Source organism: Lontra canadensis, unplaced genomic scaffold (assembly GCF_010015895.1).
Source record: "Lontra canadensis isolate GAN:19392208 unplaced genomic scaffold, GSC_riverotter_1.0 scaffold75, whole genome shotgun sequence".
NCBI lineage: Eukaryota > Metazoa > Chordata > Mammalia > Carnivora > Mustelidae > Lontra > Lontra canadensis.
In genome coordinates, this window is record NW_022631069.1 from 9,980,153 (window position 1) to 10,002,589 (window position 22,437).

The following is a 22,437-nucleotide window of genomic DNA, read 5'->3' on the forward strand; positions in this document are numbered from 1 at the left end:
AACATAAGGTGTTATTAAAGTGAAGTGTTTGTAGATTGCAGATGAAAGGCATCAAGAGCCTCACCATCACCCTCCACAGAGAAAGGGTGAACTGGCCATTAGGGCAACAGGGGGAGTGACAGAGAAGGGAGAGAAGAGTTTTCCTCTGCTCTGCTGGTTGGTCTCCCACTTGGGGATGACCAGGCAAAATAAGCTGTTAATAAGGCCCCAACTTATGCTCCTGAGGCTGGGGTCTCTGGGATTAAACACAGTCTCATCTTCCATGAGGTCCCGCAGCCTCCTGCCCTTCCCTTGGAGCCCTTCCTAGGGAACGGAAGCACCGGGAGGCTTTTTATGTCAACTCTGGCCTCTAAGCTAGTCCTACCTACCTGCCTTTTTAATTTTTTTTTTAAGATTTTTCCATTTATTCCAGAGAGAGCATGCATTTGAGGGCAAAAGCAGGGGGTTGGAGCAGAGAGAAAGGGGGGAAGCAGACTCCCTTCTGAGCAAGGAGCCCAACATGGGGCATCTCAATCCCAGGACCCCAAGATCATGAAGTGAGCTGAAGGCAGATACTCAACCGACTAAACCACCCAGGCGCCCCTTCCCAACTGCTTTTAAGCAGGGGCGAATTTACAGAGGAGGGTGTAAGCCCTTATCCTGCAAGCTTGTGTGTCTAAGACTCAAAGTTTTCACTTTCTCCTTAAGCCTTTCCTAAATCTACCCCTGCCTTCACTGACCCTGTCAAAGGCTATCTGACTTGTTAAATGGAACAGCCTTCTTTAGAAGGCTGTGCAGAAGTGAGTGTGGTTTCCAGAATTGTCAGAGACAGGGTTCGAGCCCTGGGCAGAAGACCGTGGAAGAGTCCTAGCCTTCCCCCAGAGATGCTTTATTACATGGTTTCATCGGTCGTCAGTGAATGGATCCTGTGCCCATGCAAGGAGACGGGGACGTCGCGCTGTACATGGCAGACTGTTCCCCTTTAGCAATGCAGTCAGATGGGGCGGGTGATGAGTGGGTGCTTGGCTTCCCTGCCCGTGGGCAGGCTCTGAGATCCCAGCTGATAGAAACGAAAGCCCGACAAACTGGGAGGAAGGAATGTTCAGGAATTGGTGACTTCCATGTTCTGCAGCCGGTTTTCCAGGGGGACATCTCTGGCTGCCCCTTTCTTTTTGCTGCCCTCATGCTGCTTCTTCTGCTTCTTTGATGGCTCCTGGTCAATGGGTGCAGGCTTCACAAAGGGGATCAGTTCTTGGAGACCTGAAGGGACAGAGCCAACCAAATAACCAACCGATTCTCAGGAGTTCTTGGGGAGAGTTCCACAAGAGGATGATCCCAATGAACAAAAGGGTACCCACAACGGGAACTAGTTTCATTAATTCTTTTCCGGTCTGAATTTTAGCTGTGCTTAAACAGGATGTCGGACTTGTAGTGGCTGCTTTCTCAGCTTTACCCCTGTCATGCCCAGCACCAGGGGACAGGCAGAGTTCTGGGGACTGGTACCTTCTGGAAGGGGGTTTGCTCTTCAGGAGAGCGGGAAGACAGAAGAGGAAGAGGGGCTGGGCAGTGAGTCTTACCGGGTGGCATGAACTCCTTCAACTTCTCAGGCACGACGATGCCCTCCTCTGTCTGGTAGTTCTCCAGGATGGCGCAGATGGTGCGGGTGGTGGCACACATTGTAGCGTTGAGCATATGGACAAATTCCACCTGCAAAGCCAGGGCCCCCAGAGGAAGCACGAAACTCAACCTAGTCTTCCTCGTGACCAGGAACCACCCACTTAGCCAGACTCCCCCAACGGTAACTATCCAAATCCAAAGCATTATTGATCTTTTGCTAGACTAGAATTCTGTTTAGTACTTATTCCCTATAATAATTATTCCAGGAAGATTCCTCATATCTCCGTCAGTGTCAAGTGATAGGTCCCAGCAAATGGACAGGAGTTGGGCCCTTTGAAGGATGGAGGAAACTGTCACTGCGGCCTCTCCTTTTAACCCCTTTCAAGTCCCTGACTTGGAGAAGATTAAGGCGTAAAAACTGGGTTTGAAGAGAGAAACTTACAAACCCAGACCTTCTTGGGGGAGAGGGAAGACACTGTCTTCAGCATGTCTTCTGCACACAAAATGGGGATTTTTCTTTATCTGGAGTCACAGAGAAAAAAGCCCAAAAGAGAAGAGCTAGAAATACCTTGTAGAACAGAGCTCAATTCAGGATTCTATCTAAAAGGATTCTGTCCTGATTTAGTAGAAATCATTTTCAGATTCCCTTTTTGGTCTAGATTGAGCAGCTCAGATTTTCCCACGATGCTGGGACATAATGTCCACCAAGGACTGAGAAATAAGATGGACCTGTTCTGCACAAGGCTCTATTTCCTGCCTCCCGAGGGGGCCACCTACCTTGTCCATCATCTTCTTGGTTTGCCCATATCGGATTCGGAGCCGGCGAGCCTGATAGTCTGTGCAGTTAGAACAGGAGACTAACTCACGGAAGGCTCCCGAGCCCGGAAACCAGGCCTCCAGGTCAAGCTTCTTACTGGCAGCATGATTCAAAGAACCTGAAAGGGAAAACCCCTAGAATTCATGAAGGAGGGATGGTATTTCAGGAGACTGACCTTTAGCAAACCTAAAGAATTCTTTAATTTACACCTTATCCCCAGAAGTGAAATCACGCCCAGATATTCTCATCACCAAACACTCCCAAGTGAGAAGAGTGTGATGTTTTAATTAATGTGGGCAATTAATTGGACTGTGAACTATTTCTTTGTGTGGCAGTTCACCTGGCGAGGGTGGTGGTTGCGGGCTGTGGGAAAGGGAGGTGGATACCTGAGACAATATTCACAATGTGGTAAGGGATCCCCAAAGACTGGTAGAAGTCTTCTGCGGTACTAATCATCTCTTCAAACATCTCCCATGACTTGTTGTCGTGTGGTGATGAGTAGACAAACTGTTCAATCTGCAGAGAGGGACCCAAGGAGACCGTGACAATGGGACAGGGAGAATAAACGAAAGGACTGAAGTGGGAGATATCCTTGTGATGGAGACCTAATCCTACACCGCTGGGAGTCAGGAGAGGCTGGGGCCCCCGCAGGATATGGGTGCTGGACTGGACTGGGGCTCCAAGAACAAACACTCAGTGGAGCTCTTATTATACACATGCCAGGTACCATTCTAAGCACTTTGCCCCTACCAACCAGCTGAATCCTCACAGCAGGCCTAAGGAGGTTGGTACTATTATTATACTCCTTTTGTAGAGAAGGGAACTGAGTGTGGAGAAGTTAAGCAACTTGTTCGAGGTTACACAGCTGCTAAGTGGCCGAGCTGGCACCGGGACCCAAGCAGCCTGATTCCAGGCTCTGTGCTCACAGCCACTCCAGCATGTGCTTCTTAGACAGAAAATGATGGACACGACAAGAGGGAAGACCGGAGCTAAGGTGGGTCTGAGCACCACAGAGCCTGCTGCCCCTCTAACCATCCCAGAGAGATCGAGAGAAGGCTCCTACTCCTCACCCTGACCTGTCCACTCACCTTCTCAAACTGATGGACTCGGAAGATGCCGCGGGTGTCTCGGCCGTGGGAGCCCACCTCCTGGCGAAAGCAGGTGGACAGGCCGGCATATTTGATTGGCAAATCCTCAGGCCGCAGCCACTCGTCCCGGTGCAGAGCAGCAATGGGCTGCTCGGAGGTGGCAATCAGATATTTCTCATCATAGGAGTTGTCATCAGACTTTTCACTGCCTTTGCCAATCACCTGGAGGAGGAGGGACCCCTACTAGTTAAGAGTGAGGGATGGGGACCTCAGTTAGAGCAAGAAACCACAGGGAATTCTAAGAAGACAAAGGAGGAAATGGGTCACTCCAAAATGGGATCCCTCCTAGAGATCGAAGAAAATGCAAATTAAAAGGAGAGAAAATATTCTGGTAATTTTTTTTTTTTTACTGATCTAATAAATAAAACATTTATAAATAATGTATAGTAGCCAATGACAGCAGTGCAATAAAACCTGAGCTGGTAGCAATATACATCAATCCACTCAACAAACATTTGTTAGGCATTTGTAAGGGCCAAGTTTGCCACTGCTGGCCAAGAGGAGACACAGTCTCTGCTCTCTTGGTGCTTATGAATTAGTGCAGGATTACACTCCTTCAAGAATCACTTTGGTGCTCTGCTGAAGAAAGTAACACAGAAGAAAAAAAGGTATAAACAGGACAAAGTTCATTGTAACATTACTTATGGATGGCAAAAAAGGAAGCCCCCTGAATATTTCCACAAGGGAAGAGTCGGCTATCCTACATCCAGACCACGTAATATTATGTAACCATTTGAAAATGTTGGCAATGAAGACCACAAAGGAACACTGAAATATGTTTCTGATGTACTGCTAAGGCAATCTATAGACATTGTGATTAAAAGAATGAGAAAATGATGGCTGTATGAAAAAAGCCCCCAAAAGTGTATTAAAAATGACAATTATGGGGTGCCTGGGTGGCTCAGTGGTTTAAGCCTCTGCCTTCGGCTCAAGTCATGATCTCGGGGTCCTGGGACCGAGCCCTGCGTTGGGCTCTCTGCTCAGCAGGGAGCCTGCTTCCCCCTCTCTCTCTGCCTGCCTCTCTGCCTACTTGTGATCTCTGTCAAATAAATAAATAAAAACTTTTTTAAAAATGACAATTATATGAGGTAATGAGAAAGAAGATGATATTCCCTATCATTTCCAAATTTTTTGTCACGTGGTATTATTTTAATTTTAAAAAAAGAGGAAGGTGGAAACTTGCTCTGGGTCAGCATTTGGGGATCTGGAAGATGACACTGCTACTCCACAGTGGGAACTTAGCCACTAGCCACAAGTGGCTATTTAAATTAAACTAAAATGTAGTTCCTCGGCTTGCACTAGCCACATTTCAAGTGCTCACCAGCTATGCGGCTGATGCTGTCAAACTGGACAGTAGCTACAGACATTCCCATCACTGCAGAGAGTTCTACTGGAGAGCTTGGCTCCAGAGAATTCATAAACTGAGGTTATTCGGCAAGATGGGCCAGCCCAAACTGTCACTATGGAGACTCTCACGATGTGAGTCTCCCTGCACAGGGATCCAAGAAGCATCTGCAGAGAGACAGAGAATGCAGGAAACAGCAGGGACTCCTGCTACCTAGTGTCTCTCTCATAACCCTCGTATAAGCTTCTCCTTGACGTTACCTATGGAGCACCCTTCTAAAGCTCTGTGATGATCCAATCTGGGGGTTGAGATGAGGAAAAGAAGTAAAGAGAAAACAGCTTTTGACCAATACATGAACACATTTCTCTCCACATTAAAATAAAGAAAGGGGAAAGAAAGAAAGAACGAACACATGCACGCACGCCTGGGTGGCTCAGTCAGTTAACCGTCCGACTCTTGATTTTGGCTCTGGTCATGATCTCAGGGTCATGGGATCCAGCCCTACGTTGGGCTCCATACTCAATGCAGAGTCTGCTTGAGACTCTCTCTCTCTCTGCCCCTCCCCGCCTTACTCTCACTTGCTCTCTCTAAATAAATAAATACATAAAATCTTTAAAAAAAAGGAAGAAGTGGGGGAGAACACCAAGGTTAGAATAGTCCTTAGGGATTAGAGAACATTTTGCTTCCCACTGTATTCTGAATGAGAACATAACTTGAACATAACTTGAACTCTTCAACCCAATGGGAAGAAGTTCTATTAAATTCCTCTCTAAGGGGCGCCTGGGTGGCTCAGCGGGTTAAGCCGCTGCCTTCGGCTCAGGTCATGATCTCAGGGTCCTGGGATCGAGCCCCGCATCGGGCTCCTTGCTCAGTGGGGGGCATGCTTCACTCTCTGCCTCTCCCTGCCACTCTGCCTGCTAGTGAGCACGCTCTCTCTCGCTCTCTCTTTCTGACAAATAAATAAATAAAATCTTAAAGAAAAAAAAAAATTCCTCTCTAAGGTAAGTCATGTGAGCCCAGGAACACTGTCTAACTCCTCCCCAGTAAGAGCCAAGTCAGCCCCTTCTGACAGAACAGTCTTGGAGGGGAAGGACAGGTGAAAGTAGACTATGCTGTGAGGGGCAGTGGGTAGCAGAACCTCTAGAAATTCTGAGTACTACAGCTGGCAGTGAAGCCAGCTTATCAAAATGAGCTTCTGACTCTGAACGTGAATCCTCTCATTCTCCCTGAGATGCCCTGGGTTGAGAAAAAGCCCCAGACTGGAAGCCACATCAATCCCAAGGGAAATATGTCTTGCCCTCTAGCTTCTAGTCTGGGTTAGGAGTAGGAGGACATGGGAAGATTAGCCTCTTCTACAATTTTCTTTAGTCCAAGCACTCAAAAAATGTGCTTTCTTCTGAAGCTCATGGTGTTAAAAGTATGCTTTATTTATTTATTTATTTATTTATTTTTAAAGATTTTATTTATTTATTTGACAGACAGAGATCACAAGGAGGCGGAGAGGCAGGCAGAGAGAGGAGGAAGCAGGCTCCCTGCCAAGCAGAGAGCCCGATGTGGGGCTCGATCCCAGGACCCTGGGATCATGACCTAAGCTGAAGGCAGAGGCTTTAACCCACTGTGCCACCCAGGCACCCCCAAAGTATGCTTCATTTAGATAAGTCATATAGATTATCTGGGGAAAGAGAAAACAGGCTCTATATCTGCACTGTCCAGTATGATAGCCACTAGCCACATGTGGCTACTTAAGTTAGAATTAATAAAAATGAAAATTCTATTTCCTCAGTTGCACTAGCTACATTTTAAGCACTCAACAGTCATGATACAGGCAATCTCCACACCACAGAAGTTCTGGACAGTACCGCTCTGTATCTTTGAGGTTAAACTTTTTATAACTTAAGTCATTCTGTCACACTGCCCCAGGCTACTTACCTTATAAAGTTCTTCATCAAACTGGCTGAGCTGCGCCACTTCCTGCATGACCTCCTTCCTCATGAAAAAGGGGGTATAAATGGGGGTGTAGCCTCGACTCCCCAAGGTGCGAAGGGCATACTGGATGAGCGCCTGTTCCAGGAATACCAGGACACCCTACAGGAGCGGAGACAAAGCACTGTGTGACTGGGTTCTGTCGCTGTCACATTCATCTGTTACAATTTACACTCAGAGGCAACTGGGGGCCCAAGGGAGGCCAGCAAAGACCGTGAACCTCAATACCTGACTCAAGAGATTCTTTCTTTTTTGTTTTTTTTAAAGATTTTATTTATTTGACAGAGAGAGATCACAAGTAGAGAGAGAGAGAGAGAGAGGAGGAAGCAGGCTCCCTGCCTAGCAGAGAGCCTGATGTGGGACTCGATCCCAGGACCCTGAGATCATGACCTGGGCTGAAGGCAGAGGCTTAACCCACTGAGCCACCCAGGCAGCCCAAGAGATTCTTTCTTAATACCAATGCCCAGCCCATCATCCAGGCACACTGTCAGGAGAAGCAAAGTGAGGCAGAAAGGATGATTTGCTCAGGGTGCACAGGAGAGCTTTCTTGCACTAATTTTAAAACAGCAGACGTGTGTGTATGTAGAACATACTCTGTATATATGTATCCCCAAAATTATTTTGGGGGATGCCCTCCCGGAAGTCTTCTTTGAATTCATCAGCCCTCTGTCCCAACTACTCTGGGTCTGCTGCCTCTGCTTACCTGTTCTCATAGCTCTCTGGGCCCACCCACCCCGCAGCACTCATCAGTGGGTTTCAACTATTCATTACTTGACTGACGGTCCAGTTCCACTCAGCCCCTTAAAGGCAGACTATTCTGATCCAAACAGCACAACATGTCTCCATAATGGAGGATCACATAGGGGCTCTGGTTCTAGGGAATTCGAAGCAGCATTCTCCTGCCTCAGAAAGAGAACTGCATCTGACTGCCAATCCGTTTGCAGGAGAAAGGCAAGAACAAATGGTGGATTTGTGGGCCTCTTTAAGTAGGTTATGTTTTCCGCACAGTTTTTTTTAGCTCCTTCTTTAGAATCCCATCGCCATGGGTTCCTGACTCTTACCTTCAGGAAGTAGCCTCGACTTCCAGCCACCACGGCCCCCTTTTCGCCTTCAAAGCCATCTACCATCACCACCAGGTCCACGTGAGAGTACTTCTTCCTGACTGTACAATCGCCCCAGATCCTCTCTACTTTGTTGTCGGCATCCTAAGGAAAGAAGACCGGTGACCGCTGAACTGCACAACCTCTAGCTTTCCAAACCCCATTCCAAGAACAGCTTAGAGCTTTGCAAAACTACTGCTTAACTCAAACACTAGGTTTTGGTCGTTGTGTCCAGAGACTAAGGAAAAGAATTTGCTAGAGAATTTGTGTTCAATGGAGAAATAAACATTTATAAATTCCTAGAAGTGATTCTAGCCATGGAACTGAAATCATGAATTTTTAAGAGATCTGTCCTATTCTCACATTTGCTTTTTTTTTTTTTTTTTTACCCTTTTAAATGACTCCTTGAAAATCCTGCTACAGGACATCCACACCCCCCCCACCCCCATCAGCATCTCCTGGGGTGCAGAGGAGAATGCAGACTTTTTTTTCTTTCCAGGCTCTCATTGGTTCTGGGGCCATATGAGGGCGGGCTCAGAGCCCTGACCTCCCGAGTCTCCCACCCCAGCCTGCAGTGAGTTTAAGGGCTCGTTCACCAGGGAATGAATGAAAGAGGCACAGATGGGCCCAGCCACGGCTGGGGTGTCAGAGAACAAAGGCTGGGCTCAGAGCAGCTTTGTGCTGGGGAAGCTCCCACTCAGCAGGAAACTTTTATCATGCAGATTTCCCTGCAACCTGCAGCTACTCAGCGGGGTGTGGGTGAGGGGTGAGGTTGATTTCGCAGATCCCTCCCACAGGACTCACTGCTACCACGGGCAACACACAGTGGAGGACAGCAGCCCGATTTAGAAGAGATATCTGGGCCAGGAGTCTCCTCCTACCTGCTGTCTCTGCTACTTCCCAATCAGGCAAGGATCTGACTCTTTCAATTCTCAATTGGTGGGCAGAGCGAATATACAAAGAGCCTTCTTCTGACACAAGGCCTATTATACAGAGAGTGCCCCTCCCACCCCCGCCCCCTCCCCAGCAGAGAGGAGCGCCAGGCAGGCTGCCGCCCGCTGGGGCACGGACACCTACCTCATCATTGCTGATGGGCACGGAGGGATGCAGGAGGTTCCCGATCTCTCGGAGGTTCTCAAACCGCTCTGCTTCCAGCTTTATCCGCTCGGCGTCACATTTTAGGATGGCCTCATCGATGAGGAGTCGGACTTTTTTGATTTGTGAGACTTTCAGGTTCTGTAGATAAATAGGCCAGGCCGGCACCCAAACCACAGCAGGTCAAGGTACAGAGGAGGAGTAAGATTCTGTTGCCCTCACCTTGTGCTCGAACGACAACCCTTGCGATAGCATTTTAAAAATCAACAATGAAGGCTTTCAAAGAACTGAGATTTATTTCAAACGCACGCACACAACTCTGCCCTGACAAATTCGTTGGCATTTTCTTCAGGGGTACCTAAGGAAGGGTTGGATTAATTCTGGCCATTCTTCTTAGTCCTATATATCTCAGGGGTTTTAATACTGTATCTCTTTTAAGAGCTCTTTCTCTTAACGCGTACTTTCTGATATTCCTGATGAAATCAATTTAGCACTCTTATGTACTACATTTAACCGTTCTCTAGGGAGATTACAAATTTATTAGAAGCAAGAGACCCTGTCCTAAGCTTCTTTTGTATTCCTTTTTGCAAGCGTTTCAATTACTGATTTCGTGGCGATGGGAGAGCCCTTAGCAAGTGGGGCTGCGCAGAAGTGGCGACCCCAAGCCACCCCTTCGAGCCCCCACAACTCTGCTTTTCTGTATTTACGCTCTTGCCATGCTTTTGTGCTGCAGGTTTATGAAAGGGTTCGGTGACTAAAAAACTTGAAAATTACTTCTCTAGGTTCACTGTTGTGAATATTTACTGAATTATGCCAAACTGAAAAAAATCCTTGACTTTGTGAAAATGAAATTCTATGAACCAAAGGTAGTTGGGCTCCTTTTTCCTCTTCTTCCTACTCTTGACTTTTCTACTCCATCCATCCCAGTCTCTGCGATCTAATAAATACTCAAGGATCGAAACCAACAAGAGTGGAGGGGGACATTTCCCAGCTGCACACATTCAAGGAGGCTGCAATGCTGTGTGGAGCCGAGGGTCAGCACTTGCTTGTCTAGGAACAAAGTCACAATGAAAGAACAGAAATCCAGTCTAGAAAAGGGAAGTACAATAACTTACAGCTAAAGTGTCTACAGTGAGATCATCGAGATTTAATACATCCTCCGGAATGGACTCATCTCCCACTGGCTCTTTTTTCTGCAGGGGAAACAAAACCAAAAAAACCCCCAATACTATTAAATAGAAGAAAATTTCTGACCTAGTTTTACAAGGGCACACCAAATTAATATATAAACTAACCACAGAATTTTCTATACAACTGTATCTAAGAGCTGCAACCTGTGAGAGAAAAATTTAGTGAGAAAATTTTAAGTCCTTATCCTGCCATTTTCTGGCTTTTTGGATCCTGGACAGATCAATTAATCCGTCGGGGTCAGAGGGCTGACATCAACAGGAATGTAAGAAGAATGTCCTCTCTGGACATAGAATAGTTATGGGCACCAAGAAGGTGTGAAAATGCTAGTATCACTGCCCAGCTCTGGGGCAGGTGCCTGGATGTGAATCTGTGAATCCCTGTCCACACCCTAAGAATAATCCCAGCACTGAGGCTAAGGGGAAAAAAATGGATGGAATGATAGAATCGTAGGACACTGAGGAAAACAAAATTTTTGAGGAACAGTCACCAAATCTAGAACCAAGTTTAGAGCAATCAATGCAACTTAGCAAAACTGCAGAATGTAAGCAGGGCTAGATTTTCTGCCCTGGTTCTCTTCTCACCCATCTTTGTGATATTCTGTCAGATCATTTCCAATCCTCGCCCAGAGCCATGGAGAAGATAAGTTGAGTCAAATTCTTCCCAAATTAAAAGTAGTTAAAGAAAATTATCACAGGCCATTATAACAAGATAAGTACAACCTCAGCAATACTTGCATAAAAGTAAGTTGAGGAGATCCAGGGTCTGCTTTGCAAGTATAAGTCATGTCGTGTTCTAAAGATATTTTTAAAAATTCTATACATACAACAATAGGCAATTATGTTTATACAACCTCATATACCACTGCACAAAACTGAGTCATAAGAAAGAACTAAATCTTCTTGGGGTAAAATGTAGAAATCCTTTAGATTTATTACACAATCGCATATACTAAAGTGAGAAGTCAGGATGCTAACCATAACCAAACTCACACCTTTCAGTGACTCAAGTAAAATCATCTTAAAAAGTTGCAAGTGTCTGAAAATCTCAGAATGAGTCTTGTTTAAGAATAAGCAGAGACTAGGGGTGGCTGGGTGGCTCAGTGTTGTTAAAGCCTCTGCCTTCGGCTCAGGTCATGATCCCAGGGTCCTGGGATCGAGCTCCGCATTGGGCTCTCTGTTCGGCAGGGAGACTGCTTCCCCCCTCTCTCTCTGCCTGCCTCTCTGCCTACTTGTAATCTCTGTCTATCAAATATATAAATAAATAATCTTATTTAAAAAAAAAAAAAAAGAATAAGTAGAGACTACTGAGGTAGAAAGAAATGGCCTAAACCTCAAGATTTTCCATTTAGTAGCCAAGAGAGCTGAGGTCCCTTTGCTATCTGATAATCCCTCAGGGCAGCAAATTTAAGTTCTGAGTTCAAGTTCTGACTCTGCAACTAACTTACAATGTGATTTTAGGCAGGCTCCTTAATTTCCTAAGCTTATTCTCTTGCCCTTTTAATAAGGTTGACAAAAGTACTACCTACACTCCAGGTTTGCAGCAAAGATGAAAAACCAAAATGAAATGAATACTTTCAAGTGCTGTACATATTAAAGCACTTTTTAAGACCATTCTAATGGATAGGAAGGGAGAACACTCCTTGTGGGGCTACAGTGAAGGGATATAACAATGCTACTGCAATTTAAAACACTTCCATCTTCTTGTTAGGAAAACACTAGGCTGGCACTATCTGTATGTGCCCCAAAGAATACACAGGCACGAGTGCACACTGGAATTTACATAATTACGGGCCCTCTGACATGCAAATGATTAAGCATCATGGGTCCCAAAGGAAGAAAACTATATGATTATCGGTATCAATTTCCACAGCCAGGGAAAAGCTGAAAATGTAACAAAATACTGGTAAAGAGAACGATTCAGACTATCATGAAGTGTACTAGAATCCAGAGGGAGTCTTTTTGTTATGTTTTTTCCTGGTTCAGGTTCCAAATTTTATAATTTTTTTGGTTTAGTTGAGAAGTTTACAACTTAAAAATGAGACAGATTCGGGACGCCTGGGTGGCTCAGTTCGTTGGACGACTGCCTTCGGCTCAGGTCATGATCCTGGAGTCCCGGGATCGAGTCCCGCATCGGGCTCCCAGCTCCACGGGGAGTCTGCTTCTCTCTCTGACCTTCTCCTTGCTCATGCTCTCTCTCACTGTCTCTCTCTCAAATAAATAAATAAAATCTTTAAAAAAAAATGAGACAGATTTAAGGGAGCATTTAATATGTTTTTTAAAAATGACTAAGGAGCTAAGAGGATATTTTTGAGGAAAGATTAAAAGCATGAACTATTCTGGATAGCAAAGCCAGGCCAAGCAAAAACTTAACATTCTTCAAGCACGGGAAGGATTTTTTGGATGAAGGCCAGTAACGACTTGCCCTCTGCTGTTACTTGCAATTGCTGAATAACTACAAGGTTCTAGGCATTGTGCCAGCTTCTCTACATTTAAAAAAGTTAGTTCTCACAATTCTGTTCTATAGGTGAATGTTAGTATTGTCATTTCACAGATGAGAAAATTGAAGCTTAGAAATTAACTTGACTGAAGTCACAGAGCCAGCATTCTAGGATTTGGACTCCGTATCTGTGCCCTTTCCATTTAAGAGCACGACTACACTGAGTCAAAGAATCTCAAGTCCACCCTAAGAAAATCCGTCACTGTAGACTGGGCTCAAGAGGTAATTAGATAAGACTACTGGTGGAATTTGTATTACTATAAGCACAAAACAGACAATGAATGAGCAACATTGCAAGAATCTTATCTTGCTACAGACTGAGTATTTGTGTGTCCCCCCAAACTTGTATGTTGAAACCTAATCCCCAGAGTGATGGTGTCTGCAAATGGGGTTTTTCAGAGGAGATTAGGTCATGAGGGCAGAGCTCTCAGAAATGGGGGTAGTGCCCTTCTAAGAGACCCCAGAGAGCTCCCTTCTATCAATGTGAGGACACAATGAGATGACGGCTGTTTATGAATTGGGAAGTGGGCCCTCACCAACACGGAATCTGCCAGCACCTTGATTTTGGACTTCTCAGTCTTCCGAACTGTGAGAAATAAACTGCTCTTGTTTAAAAGCCACCCAACCTGTGGTATTCTGTTACAGCAGCTTGAAGGGTCTGTGACTTATAGGACAGAAGACAGACTCACTGATCCCTGAAAGTGCCTCTTAGCCCCCTTTCCCACTTCCTTCCTTTCTTTTTAAAATATCTGTCCCTTTGGTAAGAAATTCAGTAGCTCACAGAATTAGACACTAGATTCGAAATTATGTGAGCACTAAGAGTGAGATTAAATACCTCTGCTCAAGCTCTCGAGGCTGTTACCTAGTTCTCTTACCTTCATTTTCTCTCCAATTGTCTTGCTGCACAGGTTCTTCAGCTTGTTCAAGTTGTCCGCCCGAAATCTGCCTGAAGAATAAAGAATCCAAGAATCTCCTTAGACAGATCTAAAGGATCTCACGAAATTGTGAAATCTTAACATCTTTAGAGGCCCAAATTTAGTTGGCATATATTGGTGACAGTGGGGTTCTCCCCACTGGACAAGGAAAAGGCCCTTCTGAGACTGAAATTGGAAACTACCATAATCTGGACAATGCCAAGGTCAAGTAACAGATCTGAGGAACCTAGAAAAAACTCAAATAACCATAACCTGCTCAATTTTCTTAAAATCCATTGAAAGAAACTATGTGATATGCACTGGGATCTGGGAAGAGAGCAATCCTGTTTCGAGTCCTGTGAACGTGGTTGCAGCATCTTTGTGCATCTCTGTGCTGGAAACAGTTCATGTTACTCCCTTTGCTCGGACAAAATCTCACCTGGCAGCCTGGAGAATAAGTTTCTTGTGCTTTAATTTCTTTGGGGGAAGACAGTGCACTAATCAGCCTACATGGGTATTTGGGCCCAAACTATTATATCGGTATCGGTACTGTGGTTCATTAAGCTAAGCCTAATTGGCAAAAATCAGACCTCTTGAATCCAGGCTCAAGGACCAACCTGGTAAACGGCAAGTGTTTGACAGGTGAAATGACAACGAGAAATGAGACCACTCCTTGGCAGCCTTTTTTTTTTAAGGTTTTGCCAAACTTGAACTAAACGTCAATACAACATGATCTACTTTCTCATTCCCTTACTTGGATTAAAGAGATGGGAACAGAAGAGTGGTCACCAGGGCTCGGAGGGGAGAGGGGAATGAGAATGGACTACAAAGAGACAGAGAGAGGGATCTCTGTGATGCTCTCTGTGTCCTGTCCTGCAGAGTGTGACAGTGGTTATACAAATCTACACATGGGATGAAGTTGCAGAGAACTACGCACCCCCCCCCCCCACACAAGTGCATGTAAAACTAGTGAAATCTGAATAAGGTCTGTGAATTATAGCAATGTCGATTTCTTGGCTTTGATACTGTACCAGTTGTGTTAGATGTCATCTGTGGGAGAAACTGGGTAAAGGGTACATTGGAACTCCTTTTACTATTTTTGCAACTTTGTGGGAATTTTTAAGTATTTTAAAATAAAAAGTCTTTAAAATTTTTATTTAGTCCCTCCTACTTGCAAGGTCCTGTATTAAGTGCTGGGAATAAAAAAGAAAATAGCATGCTAGGTGCTGAAAGTAAAAGAAAATAAGACAATTAAAAAATAACAGTGCTGAATGTTTCAATCAATGAATATAGCATATCCCATCACTATCTTTAATTTCTCTCTGCAATGCTTTTACAGTTTTCAGTGCAGAGATCCTGAATGTCACTTATTAAGTGTATTCTAGGCATCAGATGCTTTTTGTTACTTATATACAGAAATATCTTGTGATCTCTGTCAAATGAATAAATAAAATCTTTTAAAAAAAAGAAATATCATTGATTCTGTATATTGTATACAGTGATCTTGCTAAAGTTAATTTTATTGGTTTATTTATCCTTAATATTTTATTTATTTAATTTGTCAAAGAGAGAGAGCACACAAGTAGGGAGAGGGGCAGGGGCAGGACCCTGGGATCATGACCTGAGCCAAAGGCTGACACTTAAGTGACTGAGCCACCCAGACGTCCCAAATTTATTTATTTTTTAAGATTTATTTATTTATTTGACACAGAGAGAGAGAGAGAGAAATATATAGAGAGAGATCATAAGGAGGCAGAGAGGGAGGCAGAGAGAGAAGCTGGCTCCCTGCTGAGCAAGGAGCCCAATGTGGGGCTTGATCCCAGGACCCCTGAGATCATGACCTGAGCCAAATACAGAGGCTTAACCCACTGAGCCATCCAGGCACCTCCCAAATTTACTTAATTTTAATAGTTCAGGTCTGCATACATAATCAAGTCATCCACAAATAATGACAGCTTTACTTCTGTACCAGTCTTTTTTTTTTAAGATATAATTGATATATAACATCGTATTAGTTTCAGGTATACAACATAATGATTTGATATTTGTATACAATGCAAATGATCACCACAGCAAATCTAGTTACCATCTGTCATCACACTCTATTCTAATTTTTTCTTCTTTTTTAAAGCAGGCTTCACGCCCACTGTGGGGCTTTAATGGACAACCCTGAGATTAAGAGTCGCATGATCTACTGACTGAGCCATCAGGCACCCCCCCCCTTTTTTTTTTTTGCCTTATATCATACTCTCTAGAACCTTTAGCATGATGTGGATTAGAGGTGGCGGTAGCAGATGTCCTTGTCTTGTTCCCAACCTCAGGGGGAAAGCATTTGGTACTTCATCATTAAGAATATTAGCTATAGGGCGCCTGGGTGGCTCAGCTGGTTAAGCAACTGCCTCCGGCTCAGGTCATGATCCTGGAGTCCCAGGATTGAGTCCCACACCAAGCTCCCTGCTCAGCAAGGAGTCTGCTTCTCTCTCTAACCCTCTCCCCTCTCATACTCTCTCTCTTTCTCACTCTCTCAAATAAATAAATAAAATCTTTAAAAAAAAGAAAAAAAAAAAAAAGAATGTTAGCTACAGGGGAAGCCTGGGTGACTCAGTCAGTTAAGCATCTGCCTTCTGCTCAGGTCTTGACCCCAGAGTCCTGAGATCAAGTCCCACCTTGGGCTCTCTGCTCTGCCAGGAACCTGCTTCTCCCCTTACCTGCTGCTTCCCCACTTATACTTTCTCTCTCTGTCAAATAAATAAATAAAACCTTAAAAGAAAAAAAAAAAGAATGTTAGCTATAGGTTTTTTGATAAATATCTATTATTAGATTAAGGCAGTTCCCTTCTATACCTAGCTTCCTGCATTTTACCATGAGCAACTGGAGCAACACAGGAAAAAATGAACTGGATCCCTATCTCACATCATACACCAAAATCAATGTGGGATGAGTCATCCACCTAAGTATGAAAGGCAAAGTAATAAAACTTGTAGAAAAAATATTGGAAAATCTCTTCAGGAACTTGAGATATGAAAAGATTTCGTAAACAACACAGGAAGCACAAACTAGCAAAGAGGAGATCTATAAATCAGACTTCATTAAAATTAATATATTTTTAAAAGATTTATTTATTCATTTTAGAAAGAGAACAAGAGTGCATGAATGGGAGGAGGGGCAGGAGAGGGAGAGAATTCTCAAGCAGACTCCCTGCTGAGTGTGGAGCCCCCTAGAACCCTGAGATCATGACCTGGGCTAAAATCAAGAGTTGGACACTTAATTGAGTCATCCAGGTGTCCCTAAAATTAGTAATTTCTATTCCTTAAAAGACTGAAAGAGCAAGAAGCAAGTTACAGACTGGGAGAAAATACGTGCAATATACATATCTGACAAGGCCTTCTATCCAGAAGGGATGAAGAATTCCTATAAATCAATAAGAAAAAGACAAACAACCAAATAAAAATTGGTCAACATTCTTGAACAGACACTTCTCAAAACAGGCTATCCAAATACTAAGAGGGACATGAACAGGCGTTCAGTATCTTTAGTCACCAGGAAAATGCAAATTAAAACCAACAATGAGATACCACTATATACCCACCAGAATGGCTAAAACTAAATTAAATTAAAAAGACTGCTAATATTAAGGGCAAGGAGGTATAACAACTAGAATTCTTATTTTGCTGGTAGGAGTGGTGACTGCTATAACTACTCTGGATAACTATTTGGAATCATCTACTAAATCTAAACACGTACCTACCTTATTATTTACATAATGGAATACTGTGCAGCAATGAAAAAGACCAAGCCACCGCTTCACATGAAAAGATGGAATAATCTTACAGACATAATTTTGAGAGAAGCCCAAATCAGGCAAATTAATTTTGCCTGATTTTGAACTCAATGTTAATGGAAAAATATATGCTATATAAGTCCATTTACATTAATTTCAAAATCAGGAAAAATTAACTGATGGTGACAGAGTGCAGATAAGGTTATTTTTGGAAAGGGCATAAGGGAGCCTTTATTGGGGTGCTACAAATGTCTTTGATCTTGACCTGGGTGGTGGTTAGATAGGTATACAGCTTTGTAAAACCCATCAAGATACACATTAAAATCTATACAGTTCGCTGAATACATCTCAGTAAAAAAATAAGTTTAAAAAGGTTGTATATAAAAATACTATAAATGTCACAATTAGACATATGAGATAATATATGGAGAACACACAAATAAGGGAGTGCTATGGGAGCAGAGTTGGTCTGGCAAGGAAGGCTGATGGGAGCGGGGGAAGCAGATTGATAAGGAATATTCCAAGCAGCAGCAATAATCGTGGACGTGTGAAAGGCCATACAGGTAGCGTAACAAGGCTAGAACAAAGACTGGAGGGGATATGTGGGAGAGTGACAGAAGGAGAGGCTAGGAAGACATGTGGGGCTTTGTAAATTGTGTTAAGTAATTTGTATTTTCATGCTTTAGGGCTACACTGTCTGATATGGTAGCCAATAGCTATGGAAGCCTACTGAGCATTTGAAACATGGCAAGCCCAAACTGAGATACACTGTACATGTAAAATATACACCAAATTTTGAAGACTTGTAAAAAAGAAAAAGAATGTAGGGGTGCCTGCGTGGCTCAGTCGGCTAAGCATCTGCCTTCGGCTCAGGTCACGATCCTGTGGCCCTGGGATCAAGCCCCATGTTGGACTTTCTGCTCCGTGGGGAGTCTGCTTGTGCCTATTCCCCTTCCTCCTGCTCTCTCTTTGGCCCACTCTCTCTATCTCTGTCTCTGTCAAAAAAAAAAAAGAAAAAAGAAAAACAATAAAATATCTCAATTTTTATACTGATCATATGTTGAACATACAATTTTTGATATACTGAGGTAGTTATAGTATCTTACTAAAATGAACTTCTTGTTTTTCTTTCCCTTTCTAATTGGCTACCAGAAAGTTTACAAATTTATTTATTCGAGAAAGAGAGCGAGAGAGCATGGGTGCATGCATGAGCAGGCGGAGGGGGAAGCAGACCCCCTGCTGAGTGTGAAGCCAGATGCAGGGCACACAACTCAGGGCTCGATTCCAGTACCCTGAAATCATTACCTGACCTGAAGTCAGAAGTCAGACACTTAACCGACTGAGCCAGGCAGGTGCCCTCAGACGGCACTGCTTTAAGGTAAGAATGTCACAGCAAGACTTAAATCCAGATATAAAATGATTCCATTTCCATTCCAAACAGATCAGATGTCCTGAATGTGGCTCTGCACTAGGTGAGACTGAGGTAAAACTGAAAGCCATTAGAAAGTTCTCCCAAAGAGAAGGACCTGGCTTAAGGCATGTGCAATAAGACGGTAAAGAGAAATTTCATTCAGTATAGCACAGGCTAGATAGAATTCCTGTAACTACCAGCAGATTTCAAGATACACTAGTAGTTTTGGAAATAGTATATATTTATGTATTTGGAAATAGTATATATATACATATATAAATATGTATATAATCTAGCAGCTTTAAATAGTTGGAAATAGTTGAGACAAATCCTTATTGTATGTTCAAATGTGCTATATTACTCTAAATTTAAAAAGAAGAAATCACAGTTTGAATCCTTGGAGTTAGAAGAGTTGTGGTAAACACCGATGTGATACTATGATTCCACGTTCTATCAGATACCTGTGTTTCACACAGAGCCCTAGTGGCACCTTGAATGTCCATAGGCAGACAAATAGGTATACATGTGGAGCCTACTGAGTCCTCAGTCAAGGAACATGATCTGAGTTTTTAATGTGGCTCTGGGTTACACATCCTTGCAGTCAATGACATTGCAGTCAATGACAGAAAAACCTTGATATGTAAGATCAGTCAATGTCTAACTTGGGCTGCCAGTGACCTAGGAAAAATCATTAATTCCTTTTGTCTGGCAAGAGAATATTGGGAAGGGATGTTAGGTAGAACAGAATCAAATCAACAGATGTGTTGAAAATGAACTACACATAAACTGTTTTTCATACAGAAAGGCAAAGTGCCCTGAACACAGAAGATATTCACGAATTCAGTAAACCTTTGTCAAGTCCTTACTTACCAAGAACCAGGTGCAGGGATTATATGTAGGTAACCTGATAGGTACTGGGATTATATGTATACATGTGTATATGCATATCCTGTATGTGTATGTATACCCCAGCTATTGGGACATACAGGTAAATAAAACACGAACTTGTCCCAGAACTTATCCCCTCACCATATATCCACTCATCAAGTAAGGAACAGAACTTCCTGTGGAAGTGTACATTATACACAAAAGACTACCTAACACATTCAAAGTCACTTAACAGTTGTACAATAACTCGACTGACACAAAATCTGATACTTCTGACTTCTAATTCAGTAAAGCAGCGTCTAGGCTAGTTTTTTTTCTTCCACTTAATTCCACTGCAACTCAAAAATTCAGATTTAGATTCAGGAGGTGGGATCTCACAGTCAAGCAAATACCACATCTGAATGAATGAGACCACAGAATCAGCAGACAACAGAAGTTAAACCAACACTCTTTTCCTACCCAATGCCCTGATAAATTTAGGAAAATCAATTTTTCTAACAGAAATCCACCACACTTTTGGACAGCGAGGGCCTTTGCAGTGTGCTGTCATAAAACCTGGCTCTCAGCTGGTTACAGACCTATTGCATCAGACAAAAAAAAAAAAAAAAAAAAAAAAGAAAGAAAGAAAGAATCACGTGTGCTTGACAGCTTCCGGCCAATCAGTGACTACCCCAGTTAATCCAGGCACAAGTTGATAGGCAGACGGTTCTCTGGTTTTATTTAGCTTCATGAAAGATGCCCGGATCAGATCCTAGACCAACTCTGCTAATGTCTTTTCTGGAAAACTTGCACAAACCACAAACAGGCTCAATAATTACAAGCTTGTTCTTGCCTCACGGCACTCCTCTCCCCATGCTTGTTCTACTACGGTAAAGTCTTTCCTCGATTTTTAAAGGTATGCCTGCAGGTCAGGGGGATGACCTCTTCCAAAGCTTTGGGATCATTGCTTTTTAGTCATGAGCGGCTTCCGAAGTCCCCAAACACTTGCAATATGGGTGGACTGAACTATTACGCTGCAGATGTGACTCAGTCTCAGGCTGGAGCCTTTGGTCCTACCAAATTAGAGGGAGACCACTCGGGCCTTGCTGAAGATGAAAAGGGATCGAAGGAGACCAAAGATGAGTGTTCGGAAACCCCCGAACCTCCCGCCCTAGCTTTCTTTTGGCTACCCTTGCGGTAGGAAGACTTTTGACAGCTCTCACTGCGCACGCGCCATGCTCCTTCCCAGACAGCCCAGGGATCCGCACTGAGCACGCGTGGAAGGGAGCACCCAGGGCCCGGGCAGAGGGAAAAGGCAGGATGGTCCCGGCTCGCACAGTGCGTTTCAGGGGACAGTAAGAGCCTCGGAGTCACCGCAACCAGGGAGGGGACTGACGAAGGATGGAAGCTGTGGCCTCAGGAGCAGTAACGAGATCGGAGAGATGAAGTTGGGATTACGACCCGGGGATACCCGGCGCGTCCCGGTACTTACATCGTCGCCACTCTCCGTCTGCCTTCACCAGCTGATCTACTAGTCCCGGGTCTTTGAAGCGCTTCTCCTGAGTCTCTCGGATGAGAGCTGGGTCCCCTCCTTTATCTACCCGAAACAAATCCAGATCCAGCACCATCTTCCCTTCTCCCCGGCCAACGCTAAGGGACGTAAGGAACGTAGCACAGCGTCCAGTGACCACCGCACTGCGCCCGCGCGCTGACCCGCCCTCCCCGCGCAGGCGCAGCCAGAGAGCGCAGGCGCCCCCTCTCGGCCGGAAGCAGCTGCGTTGGAGGCACGGCTTCGGGGAGGAGGAACGTGGAGTGGTGGGGCGTGGGCGTCTCAGGTTGTGTGCAGGTCTGGCCTGGCTAGTGGGTTGTCCCGGGCTTGTGCATCCTCCTCAGCCCTGCCCCCTCTGTAGCATCTCTGATTATCCTATAGAAGCGAGTGCCTCAGTTTCCTCCTCATGTTAAAGGGCATCTCTCTGGTTAGGCAGAGGCCTGCCGGTATGATCTCCGGCTTGGAAACTAGATCTTGGAAGCTTCCAGTAGTTGCCAGGTTTTGTCTTACAAGCATGGTTCCTGAGACTGGACCCTCTTCCTGGACCTCTGTTCTCTCCATCATCTTGAGACAAGTATATATGGCTACAGGGGAGCCTGGGTGGCTCAGTGGGTTAAAGCCTCTGCCTTTGGCTCAGGTCATGATTCCAGGGTCCTGGGGTCGAGCCCCGCATCGCATCGGGCTCTCTGCTCAGCAGGGAGCTTGCTTCCCTTCCTCTCTGCCTGCCTGCCTCTCTGCATACTTGTGATCTCTGTCAAATTTAAAAAAAAAAAAAAAAAAGAATATATGGGTACATGTTTTAGTCCCTGTGTTACCTCAAGATTCCTGCTTTCCTGCCTTAGAGCTAGGATACTTTTCTTTTCTTTTTTAAAGATTCTAATTATATATCTGACAGATCACAAGTAGGCAGAGAGGCAGGCAGAGAGAGAGGAGGAAGCAGGCTCCCTGCTGAGCAGAGATCCCAGGACCCCGGGATCATGACCAGGGCAGAAGGCAGAGGCTTTAACACACTGAGCCACCCAGGAGCCCCTAGGATACCGTTCTTAACGTGATTACTGAGTAAATCAGGTTGTCTTATTACCAACCTTTTGGATTACAGGATTGGAAAGGTGAGATTGAAATATTTTAGAGAGGGGTATGAGGA

The 22,437-nt window shown here is 44.4% G+C and overlaps 1 protein-coding gene across 1 annotated transcript; it reads right to left on the reverse strand.

Moving 5' to 3' along the window:
- Positions 1 to 808: 808 nt before the first annotated feature.
- On the reverse strand, positions 809 to 21,460 carry SARS1 (seryl-tRNA synthetase 1). The gene is made up of 11 exons (XM_032881558.1): positions 21,237 to 21,460; positions 13,647 to 13,717; positions 10,200 to 10,277; positions 9,067 to 9,225; positions 7,951 to 8,094; positions 6,836 to 6,991; positions 3,502 to 3,723; positions 2,800 to 2,929; positions 2,374 to 2,531; positions 1,557 to 1,686; positions 809 to 1,239 (listed from the first exon to the last, which is right to left on the reverse strand). The coding sequence occupies exons 1-11, from the start codon at positions 21,370 to 21,372 to the stop codon at positions 1,082 to 1,084; spliced, it is 1,542 nt and encodes a 513-aa protein (XP_032737449.1). The 5' UTR covers positions 21,373 to 21,460; the 3' UTR covers positions 809 to 1,081.
- Positions 21,461 to 22,437: the final 977 nt, after the last annotated feature.

Excerpts from the sequence above, each read along its gene's own strand:
- SARS1 (XM_032881558.1), bottom strand. The coding sequence starts at position 21,372 with ATGGTGCTGGATCTGGATTTGTTTCGGGTAGATAAAGGAGGGGACCCA. Across the intron at positions 8,095-9,066 it reads TGCCCATCAGCAATGATGAG|GATGCCGACAACAAAGTAGA; the intron begins GTAGGTGTCCGT and ends TTCTTTCCTTAG. Across the intron at positions 3,724-6,835 it reads TTGATGAAGAACTTTATAAG|GTGATTGGCAAAGGCAGTGA; the intron begins GTAAGTAGCCTG and ends CTCCTCCTCCAG.